The sequence below is a fragment of the Vigna unguiculata genome, chromosome 3 (genome assembly GCF_004118075.2).
Source record: "Vigna unguiculata cultivar IT97K-499-35 chromosome 3, ASM411807v1, whole genome shotgun sequence".
NCBI classification, from domain to species: domain Eukaryota; kingdom Viridiplantae; phylum Streptophyta; class Magnoliopsida; order Fabales; family Fabaceae; genus Vigna; species Vigna unguiculata.
This window is the reverse complement of record NC_040281.1, coordinates 25108769-25120688: the sequence shown is the minus strand read 5'-3', so window position 1 is coordinate 25120688 and position 11920 is coordinate 25108769. Positions and strand designations below refer to the sequence as shown.

At 33.8% G+C, this 11920-nt stretch overlaps 2 protein-coding genes across 2 annotated transcripts; one reads left to right on the top strand and one right to left on the bottom strand.

The window, feature by feature from the left end:
• Positions 1 to 2724: 2724 nt before the first annotated feature.
• Positions 2725 to 3824, bottom strand: LOC114175205. The gene is made up of 4 exons (XM_028059968.1): positions 3576 to 3824; positions 3297 to 3488; positions 3108 to 3200; positions 2725 to 2889 (listed from the first exon to the last, which is right to left on the bottom strand). The coding sequence occupies exons 1-4, from the start codon at positions 3822 to 3824 to the stop codon at positions 2725 to 2727; spliced, it is 699 nt and encodes a 232-aa protein (XP_027915769.1).
• Positions 3825 to 6816: 2992 nt separating this feature from the next.
• LOC114176323 (protein DJ-1 homolog C) lies at positions 6817 to 10780 on the top strand. The gene is made up of 7 exons (XM_028061330.1): positions 6817 to 7260; positions 7354 to 7503; positions 8190 to 8369; positions 8735 to 8815; positions 8928 to 9128; positions 9804 to 9941; positions 10035 to 10780. The coding sequence occupies exons 1-7, from the start codon at positions 6880 to 6882 to the stop codon at positions 10242 to 10244; spliced, it is 1341 nt and encodes a 446-aa protein (XP_027917131.1). The 5' UTR covers positions 6817 to 6879; the 3' UTR covers positions 10245 to 10780.
• Positions 10781 to 11920: the final 1140 nt, after the last annotated feature.

Sequence of the window (11920 nt, the reverse complement as noted above, 5' to 3'; positions counted from 1 at the left end):
GACTGTGACACTTGATGACGTGTCCATGCTTTTTCATCTCCCTATAATCGGACAGTTTTGTCCCAATGTCCCTATAGATAATGTTGGTGCTATGGCACCACTAATTGAGTTGTTAGGGGTGGATCGGGCAAAGGCCATAGCTGAATTAAGACAATGTCGAGGGCCTCATGTGCGATTGAGTTGGTTGAGAGATTTGTATGAAGATTATTGTGAGACTGAGCAATGCGAGTATACCGCACGAGCTTACTTGTTGCATCTTATTGGATGCACAATATTTACGGACAAAAGTTCAACATACATTAGTGTATTGTACCTTCTGTTGTTCAGAGATCTTGCAACATATGGTAGATATGCATGGGGAGTCGCTGCACTTGTTCACATGTACAAACAACTAGGAGATGCATGCTTTGCATATACAAAGCAATTAGTTGGATATCTGACTCTTTTACAGGTATACATTAACTTTCATTTTGAATTTCTTTTAAAAGTTGTTAATGAAATAAACTTGCATTTACTTTTATGTAAAGTTGGATATATGAGCACTTCCCAGGTATGGGAAGGAAGGAAGTGGTGGGTAATTATGATGAGACTCGACCTCAGGTGGCACGTTTTCAAACAGGGCGACAAATATGCTCCGTGAGAGACGTTCGAGTCCAGATAGATATGTTGACATATGATGGGGTAATTTGGAGCCCTTATGCTACTCATCACATCACTAATCCGTTTGAGCCCATCTCTTTTTTCTCTAGATTCATTCGACATAGAGGTATTTTTCATCGTTATTTGCCATAAAGGGTTTTAAGGCAATATGGCTATGTGCAGCCAATTCCCATCTCTCCAACTGTGATTCAAGAGACTGATATGAATATGATTGATGATCGTTGGTTACACTACGACATACATGTCTTGACATAGTTCACTCCTGCTTTCCCCCCATTTGCATGTGCTGAGGGATACATGCAATGGTTTCGATGTGTATCACATCCTTATGTCATTCCAGGTGCTGATGAAGATCGATCAAGTCTCATGGTCCAACGTCGTTGTGACGTCCCAAATGATGTACATGTACCTAAAAAGATAGAGTCATCAAGCGGTGTACGAGTGAGTAACTTTATTTACGTTATCATTAGAAAACTTTATTATATTTTGACATCATGTTATGATGGTTGCAGGGTGTACTGAGACGAGTTGTAGCCCTTTTACAGAGGATGGTTGATTGTAGGGAAGTCAGTGAGGGCACGATCGCGTGGAATAGTACTCAAAAGGCCTTGTGTAACATCCCGATCGGATATTACGGATTTAAATAATAAAATAAAGAAAAGTAATTAAGCCTCAATTAATAAAACCTCATTTCCCAAAACGCGGGAACTTTATAACATTTTATTACTTCCAATTTAAACCAAAGTTCATAATTCATAAAAACTGAACATAATAATAAAGTCTCTCATAAGAGTTTAAAAGATATTTCAAATTAAAATAATATAAAAATCCCAGGCTTTTCCCCACTCCGCGGCTAAGCCTCACCAGCTCCACCTGCAATATCATTTTCTCACGTGTATCGCGTACACGATCATCGCCAAACACAAGCAGATAGGGTGAGCTAAAAAGATAACACATAAGCATACACCAATCATATATATATAACAAAATACATCAAAATAAAATCTCTTCTTTTATCCCTTAGGGCCACAACCATGATTAATATTATTTCACCACCAAGGAATCTTCTCCTTCTCTATCACATGGCCACAACTTCACCCTTTCTCAAAAACACCTTGCAACACACTCGAATTCTCGCCTAAACGAGATGGCCTGTCGCTCAGAACCAGATTTCCTCGCCTACGCAAGATGCTCGCGTAATAACAGGAATTTCGTCTCTGCTAATATTCTTCTCTCAAAATTTGCGAGTTAAATCTGGCTCACTAAGGTTCGAACCCATGACCATACCAATGCCAAGTCAAAGTTAAACCACCAAGCTAATTCATGTTTCATGCCAATTCACATACTTTTACAATCATGTTATCACCCAACATGACCATGTATAATATTAAAATTAATAATAAATCAAACAGCACATAATGGCATACATAGGACTTGAACCCATGTCCCCTCACACATATAAAGTACTCTCAACCAATTGAGCTAGTACTTTTCCATGTCATACCCATTAGAATTTAATGTCATAAATACACTACTTACCCGCATTTATTAATTATTTATTTATTTAATTAATTAAATTATGCGGATCTTACACCTTGCAAGTTACTCGTGAGGCATTTGAAAACCGTGTCAAGACGACCGGAAAAGACTGAAATGTTTGACGTTGAAGTTTATTTTATTACACTGTGTTATTTATGGTATTAGACTGTGTAATTTGTGGACTTTATTTTATTAGACAATGTTATTCATGGTATTAGTCACAATGCAGGTTTACATAACAAATATAATATATCAGTCACAATGTAGGTCTACATAACTAAAATTATCACCAATCAATTCCACGAATTTTTGCATCCTACTAACAGAAAAGGATGACCATGCTCTAGCCTCGGGATAACAATAATGAGACCAAATCATGTCTACCATTGGTATAGGACAACCATCTTGTAGTTTAACTTGAAAATTATTAAGTGTAATAAACATAACCATATGTTACTATTAGCTAGAGAAAATGTTATTCATGGTATTAGTCACAATGCAGGTTTACATAACAAATATAATATATCAGTCACAATGTAGGTCTACATAACTACAATTATCACCAATCAATTCCGCGAATTTTTGCATCCTACTAACAGAAAAGGATGACCATGCTCTAGCCTCGGGATAACAATAATGAGACCAAATCATGTCTATCATTGGTATAGGACAACCATCTTGTAGTTTAACCTGAAAATTATTAAGTGTAATAAACATAACCATATGTTACTATTAGCTAGAGAAAATGTTATTCATGGTATTAGTCACAATGAATATTAGACAATGTTATTCATGGTATTAGTCACAATGCAGGTTTACATAACAAATATAATATATCAGTCACAATGTAGGTCTACATAACTACAATTATCACCAATCAATTCCACGAATTTTTGCATCCTACTAACATAAAAGGATGACCATGCTCTAGCCTCGGGATAACAATAATGAGACCAAATCATGTCTACCATTGGTATAGGACAACCATCTTGTAGTTTAACCTGAAAATTATTAAGTGTAATAAACATAACCATATGTTACTATTAGCTAGAAAATGTAATAAATGTGAGGCATAAACATGAAATTATCGACCATACCTGCACAAAATGTGAACTGTTAACATGTCCTATACTGATCATTCGATGTTGCCTTATATCAACGGGTGGTGTAGAACGTAGTGGAAGTATTGTCATATTTTGAACCAATGACAAACACACTAATATGACATTGTATTTATTATCAATAACATATCCCATGTCAGGTATAGTCATCCATTTGTCCATGTTACCCTGAATATAATAAGATGTCAATGTTATAAAAATTATTAATAAAAGTAAGATGTCAATTTCAATTCAAAGTTAAGTAAAATAAAATACCCCAGAAGTTGAATCTACTAGCAAGGACTTCCTTAGTTCTTCGACTCGGTCATAACTACCTAATAATCTTGCATAATCGTCACGATATTGGCTCAATTCTTTAAATAAATCATGTCGGATAAGTGGCCAAGAGTCTTCACCCATACCCAATAAAGCAGCAATGCATCTGTATCCACAATGCCCATTAGCAATGACATCAACGACATCAAGAATATACGGGTGACAAATGACATGAAATTGATCTATCATAAGTATTCGTTTTTGTTTCATAGATTCATAAGTACCCTTTGCCCTTGCCTTTGCCTTAGATTGAGAATCTTTCTTTCCCAAATGACTATCATGGAAGGCATCCACATGCTCAAAATATGAGGGGTCACACTTAGTAGATCTTTCAAATCTATAAGCTCAAGTCTTTTGTACACCCTTAGTTTTAACTTTATGCATCGGTGAAATCATTGATGTTTGTTTTGGACAAACAATTTCTCTCAACTTGTGCTTGATTGTGACTTTTCCTGTAATGTCAACTTCTTTGTATCGATTAATCAAGAGATTAATTTCTTGTTGAATGCCCAACTCTGGTATTGATTCAGCTGATAAAAGATCAGAGAAACTCAATCTACTCCATATAATGTGTAATTCACCTAGAGGTATCACACCAGGGTCATATCTAGCTAATACACATGCACAAGGTAAACCATATGTTTGCCTCAACACATAATTACAAAGTTCACTATCAAATCCAATGTTTTTAACCCGATCAACCTCATTAGCAATGAGTACCAAAGCAAATCTTGATACAACACCCACTAGTTTCTTAAGGAAAATAATGAAGATAATGTCACAACAATAAAACAGTTGTATAATGCGAGATATACTTATATTCATCACCTATTCTAGATTGTCTTTTTTTTCTCCATTAACTTTTATGAAATTAATTAGTTTTTGTTACTTATTAGTTCTTCAAAGTGGCTCACAATTATTGAATAATTCATTTAGCTATTGACTAGTATGTAGCATCTTAATGGAATTGAATATTTAATGGAATTGAAGATTTGATTAACACTTTTCACAAGGTGTGCACTGTCGATGACCCAATGAGGGTTCAACTTTTTCAACAAGTATACTAGGTCAGTTGTAGTGCAACAAGGTCGTATCCACAAGAAGGAGGTGGTAACTAGATCAATAGTCTATAGTTTGACTCAAAGTTTGGCAATGGAATAGTGGATGGTTTTGGTTTTTATATTGTTAAAGATAAACTAAAGATAAACTAAGTAAATATATGAGAGAGGTGATGTTGATTAGGACGTTGGGATTAAACTTGGCCTCTTAACTTCAACTGTATTGCCCTATAATTATCTATATATTATGTTCTTTATCTTACTGTTAATGGAAGTGCATTTACTTGTAAAACTAACCACATGTCTGTGCGTTAGAACCTAAGGGTGTTAGACACAAGATTTCCTAATTCAAGTGGAGGAACCCTTACTTTGAGAATAAAACTAACACCAAATGAACTCGCATATCCATGTCTGGTATATGCCAAGGGTCAAGATATTTGATTAGATCTAAACACTAGACCAGATGTCTCTGCATTCAATCATCAAACACAAGCTTTGCCACTAAAATATGATATAGTTCGGTATAAATTTAAAAAATACAAAAAAAAAATCTTGATTAAGAAATTACAAAAAAACAATGCCATAATTAAAAAACTATAATATATGTTTAGATTTAAATTTCCCATAAAACATGAAATGTCATTTCCATAAAAAGCACTGTAATATTTTTTTTAATTCTGATTTATTTTAGAAAAATAAATAAATTTGAGTGATGTAATGATTTACCAAACTCATGAACATGCTTAGATGGAGTAATTTTGACTTTGCCCTTATATTTTTAATTTTATAAAATAAAAATTAGCAATTCATAATGTCATATAATACTAAATAAATATTTATATTTATCTATTAACTATAATTTTAGGTAATACATATTGGTTGAGTTGTAATAATATGCCAATATGTCTCATAAAAAAATTATTAAGATCTTAAAATAAATATTATCTATCTTTCTTAAAATAAATAAGATAAAAAGTTATAACCTCTAAAATTAAAATTTTACAAATTTTATAAAATTTGAAAAATAAAGAAAAATATTGGCTTAATTATTCGAATCATACCCATTTTGGTTCGAAAATTTCAAAATGGTACCCGCTTTGAACTTTGCCTCAATTTAATACCCAATTTTGATTATTGCATCAATGTAGTACCCGCCGTTAAGTCTTCACAAACGGCGTTAACTACCTTGCCACGTGTCAGCCTCTGGATTTTTTAATTTTTTTAATTTTTTTAAATTTTTTTTTTTAATTTTTAATTTTTTTTTTGAATTTTTTTTGAAATTTTTTTTTGCCACGTGTCAAATCCTTGATGTGACACGTGGCAAGGTACCTTGCAAGTGTAATTGTCTTCATTTCAACTTAGTCCCCACATGTGTCTATTTGTTTTAATTTAGTACCCATATATGTTTATTTGTTTCAATTTTGTCTGAATCTCTATTTTACAAAATAGAGAAATATTGTGTCTCCCTTAAGTCTAAATTTATAATTTATATAAATGTTATATTTATATTTGTTACTAAAAATGACTTACAAATATGTTATTCATGACTTTTACCATTAACTTTAATATAAATTTCAATACTTAATTTTATAACTCATTTTTAGTAACAAGTATCAATATAACATTTATATAAATAATAAATTTTGTCTTAAAAGAGATACAATATTTCTCCATATAAAAATAAAATATTTGAATAAAATTGAAACAAATAAATTGGGTACTAAATTGAAACAAATAAACATATATGGGTACTAAATTGAACAAATACACATATATGGGGACTAAGTTGAAAGAAAGACAATGACACTTGCAAGGTACCTTGCCACGTGTCACATCAAGGATTTGACACGTGGCAAAAAATTTTTTTCAAAAAAAATTCAAAAAAAAAATTAAAAAAATTAAAAAATCCAAAGACTGACATGTGGCAAGGTAGTTAACGCAGTTTGTGAAGACTTAACGGCGGATACTACATTGATGCAATAATCAAAATTGAGTACTAAATTGAGACAAAGTTCAAAGCGGGTACCATTTTGAAATTTTCATACCAAAATAGGTATGATTCGAGTAATTAAACCAAAAATATTTATAAGAACAGAATAGAAAAACTAAAAGAAGCATTCAAATTTTGGTCGTAATCTAATCTCGAATCAGAGTGAGTTGAGTTGCAGCAGAAGTCCCCAATCCTCATGTCGTTGCTGCTGCTGCCTCAACCTTCCACCACCCTCTCTCCGGTCACCGCCTCCGCCGTGGCCGCACGCATACCCTTCGCCACCGTCACGGCTCCACGGCAGAGAATGTTCACTCCGAAAGCCACACTTTCAATCTCTCCCCCTGAAACAGCACCAAATGCAATCCCTCCGAAGAAGGTTCTGGTTCCCATCGGTTTGGGCACCGAAGAAATGGAAGCCGTTATCATGATTCACGTGCTTCGACGCGCCGGTGCTGATGTCACCGTCGCCTCCGTGGAGCCGCAGCTCCAAGTAGAAGCTGCCGGAGGCACCAAACTAGTGGCCGACACCGACATTTCCACGTGTTCCGATGAAATTTTTGACCTCGTTGCTTTACCCGTTAGTTCTCTAACCGAAACCACTGTTGGTACTGCTGTTACTGTTAGTGCTGGTTCTTGTGTTGTTGATGGTAGTATTAACCGCGAGTGACAGGGAGGAATGCCTGGCTCTGCAAGACTACGGGATTGCGAAGTTCTGCGAAAAATCACAAGCAAACAAGCTGAGGAAAACAGGCTCTATGGAGCTATTTGTGCAGCTCCCGCTGTCACGCTTTTGCCATGGGGCCTTTTGAAGAGAAAGAAGGTGCTTTGCTTAACTTGGATTTCAATACAATCTAAATTTATTGCCATGGATGCAAATTAATCTTGCTATCCATTGTTGGTTCTAGCAGAAGGGTTAATCTCCCACGTCCGAGGAGCTAACCTGCATATGTGTAAAATAGTGTATACATATCAGTGTAAACCTTAATATCACGAGTAGGATTTGTAGATTAAGTTAGGCCTAAATCTAAGAGGGAAATGAATCACATTTAGTGTCTGTCGGACTAAATCTAGAATAGGAAATTGTTGTTGCCCTAACAGTGTGGTGGTACCCATGATCCATCGATCAAGATTGGAGTGGAAACAGCTTAATCTATATATGTACACGACATCCAATTAGAATTTATCCTATCAACCTATCATATTAATGAAAAGAATGGATGGTGTGATAAAATTATCAGACTCTTTGTGTCAAATAATTGTACAACGACAATATATGTGTGTGTGTATTTGTTTGTGTTAAATTTAAAGTAAAGAAAGTGAACAAGCTTATCATGCATGCCAATCTATAATAAAATGACATTATACTATTAGTGCATTCTAATCAAGTTTTTTACATAAATAATACCATTGGAATTGCTTTTACTCACTACAATTTTTGCTATATTTTCATTATGTTTTTTTTTTGGTATTTGGATAAGGCTAATATGCTCTAGTTTGTCATGCAAGATAACTTGCCACCCTGCCTTCTTCGACAGCCTTCCAACCTTTTGGGCCATTAAATCAAATCTTCAGGTTTCCAGAGGACTCACAACCAGCCCAGGCCCTGGAACTACTTACCAGTTTGCTTTGTCCTTGGCCGAACAGCTATTTGGGGAGTCTGTTGCTAGGGAGGTTGCAGAATTGCTGGTAATCTGTTTTTATTAGCATCTTTCTTGCCTGAAAGGAATAAATTGCTTCCCTTCATCTTTGTTATCATATTATGTACTTGTATGCAGTTGTTTCTTTGTTTTCTTTACTGGCTAATTCCGTGCTGGAAAGTAATGGTACTGGCATTGAATTAGTATACAATGGAATAAAAATCAAAGGGGAAATGCAAATTTAGTGACCAATGGCAGATGTGCTTGAAATCTATGTTTGTAAATTGGGATCCAATATTTTTTTATCACATTTATAAAAATCAATATCTTTTCTTGTTCTTTTTTATGTTTGATTTATGTCGTCTCATCAGTTAAGTTCTGTGCCTGATCCAATACTCTCTTATTTTATAATAGTTGATGAGAACGGATGATGATAATGCAACTAAGAAGGAGTTCAATAAAGTTGAATGGTCCGTTGGCCATCACGCCCCTAGTGTAAGTTATTACTAACTTCCACATTTGTATAATTTGGGAAGACTTCAGTTGTCTATCCTTTTGAAACAAGGATCTTAAACTTACACATATAGTTATTCATTATGTTGCCCAGGTCCTCATACCAATTGCTCATGGTTCTGAAGAGATTGAAGTAGTGACTGTGATAGATATTCTCAGGCGAGCAAAAGCTAACGTGATAGTTGCTTCAGTTGAGAAATCTCTTGAAATTTTGGCTTCACAAGGAACGAAAATTGTTGCTGATATATTAATCAAGGATGCTCAAGAGTCAGCACATGATTTGATTATTCTTCCAGTAAGATAAAACTCTGAAAATAAACGTGTTACTGCATTTTTTCGTGGTGCTATAGTAGACCTTAGAAGTCTTTTATTATTGAGTTTTAGATAATTCAAGTTTGATTAGATGTGGAAATCGATTCTCATGTTTATAACCCATTGTGGAAAATAGGATTTCAATTGCTTTATAAATTAATTGTTTATGTTTGGAACACGTTAAAATTGAATGGAGTTCATTTTGTTCTAATACTCACTTATCCTTGGCTAGAGTAGGTAGAGTGGGTAAACAAGTAAAGATGAAACTATCAATTTAAACACTCAACTAAAAACTAAATAAAGGTGACTCAAATCCAACTAAACTTTAGTGGATTTCCAAATTAAGCACTGCAAATTTCAAAATTAAATCAATCCCTATTTTTAAACTTTTCAAACATATACAATCAGTAACAACCCTCTCCCCAACAAACAAAAACCACATACAACGTGCATAGAGCAAAGGGTGAAATTGAATGGTCACAATCATGTCTTGTTCTATGATTATCATTGTTGGGGTTCTTCAATTTTTAGGGTTTTCAATTGCAGTTGCACTCGACTCAGTTTAATTAGTTTATGATAGTCACTCTGCAAAATTTGATGATTCTTGTTTTTGTCCCACCTATTGTTTGTTGTTGCTGAGATTTTCATGAATTTTTAGGGAGGTACTGCTGGTACACAAAGACTAAGCAAATCTAGAATTCTGAAGAAGCTTCTTAAAGAACAAAATTCAGCTGGAAGAATATATGGGGCTATCTGTTCTTCACTTTCCATTCTACATAAACAAGGTTTACTTAAGGTATTAGCTGCCCTACTGTTACCATTGTGCGTGTTTCCTGATCTAATATTTGAGGAAATCGTCATTGAAATGAGAAATTTGTTACCGTTGCAGGACAAGATGGCCACAGCCCATCCCTCTGTCTTAGACAAGGTTAATGACGAAGCAATAAATGGAGCCAAAGTAGTAATTGATGGAAATTTGATCACTAGTGAGGGACTTGCCACTGTTACAGATTTTGCATTGGCCATTGTGAGCAAGCTATTTGGTAATGGAAGAGCTAAAAGTGTAGCAAAAGGCCTTGTTTTTGAGTATCCTGAGTAGAGTGCATGATGGTTTAAAGTACGTGTAAGTTGGAGAAGAATTATAATTAGTCTTAAGAGATGGGGGGGTTTAACATTTTCCAAGCCTATGACTGGCCAACAGCTCCATATTATCATTATAAATGCTTGTTCCCTATCGCTTCACAGACAAAGGTAAGTTGCAGTTTCTGTGAGAAAAAATATTTGATCGACTTGTACAGTGTCATGTGCAATTCCCCATCGTGTTGCAAAATCCACAAGGTACAACCATGCTTGATTTTCTTGCTCTCAGTGCATTTTGGAATTCGTTTCACATACATGGATGGTAGCAATCAATCTGAGTTTCATTTGTGGAGGGGATGTGATCGTTTCACACATGATGGGAAGTGTAGGTTGAACATTCTATTGTAGAATTCAGACTTTCCTTGGTAGATAATTCAATCCTCATGTGCCCTTAAAAAATTGGTCAATTTCATAATGTAATTAGTCAAATATCATCATATTGTATCACAAAAAACGAGCAAGATAGTTTTTTCACGTCAGATTTTTGTTGGGACAGGTGGTTTTGTCATATATTTACCTAGATAATAGATCTTTTACTTTTGTCAAATGCTTAAAACAAGGAATATGCAAGTAACATCTTTTGTAGTTATTCCTGGTCAACAAATTGACTTGAAAATCAAGAGGATAAACATGAATTTTGGAGACTTTTGCAATCCGAAAGAGATTCAAAATTATCTTAATTTTAAACATTTGAATTATTTCAAATCTTAAGAATGATTACAATAAGTTGAGTTCAACTAAGATATAATTTCAACCGAAAAACAAATATGGAATACATAGTTTCGTTGACTTTAAGAGAATAATTGACCACACTTAGATGCAAGATTGCTATAGCCGATATTTAAATACAAAATTTTGATCTTTTATAAAAGAAAAGGTACTTACCATAAATAAAATTTTTTATAATCTTTTACCAATATTTTAATTCTGATTTTTTATGACATTTGATAATAACACAATCAAATAATAAATTAATAAGCATACAATTGTTTAACTTTGATGCTTAGGAAGATTGATATCATGATGAAGTCTATAAACACTTCTAAAAGAGATTGTAGGAACACTTTTTTTTTTTCTCTAGAGTTAAATTTAACTTAGTTTTCTTATAATTTGTCAAAATTTTATTTTTAACATATACATAAACGTCAACAATGGAGAACCCCATTTGGATTGCTTAAGTAGAATCCATATATACACATCACCTACTTTTTACGTTTTCCAATTTAAGGAACTCAACTAATATTTCATCTCTTCACCCTAGTGCCTCTAAAAGGTTATCTTCAATTTTGTTAATAAAATATTTTTGAAAGCAACAAAGAACTGCAACTCCTGTCGTGCACATCACAGCTCGGTACAATGGAACTTAAGTATTATTCTAGTCATTTTCTACTTCCACCACATGCTTTCTCTTTTCAATATTTTCATAGCTATAATACATTTACTAAAATACCTATCTCTATTACTTAAATAAAAGAAAAACTCATTCTTTTTTAAGCAGGCCTAATGTTTTCTAGATTGTGCGCTCTAGGTAGGATATGAAATAGTTTGTCTAGAAACAGATCCTGAATTTGATATGTCTAAAGATATGTAATTATTGTTTTAAAAATAGGCAATGCAAAAACTAAAGTAGAAAAA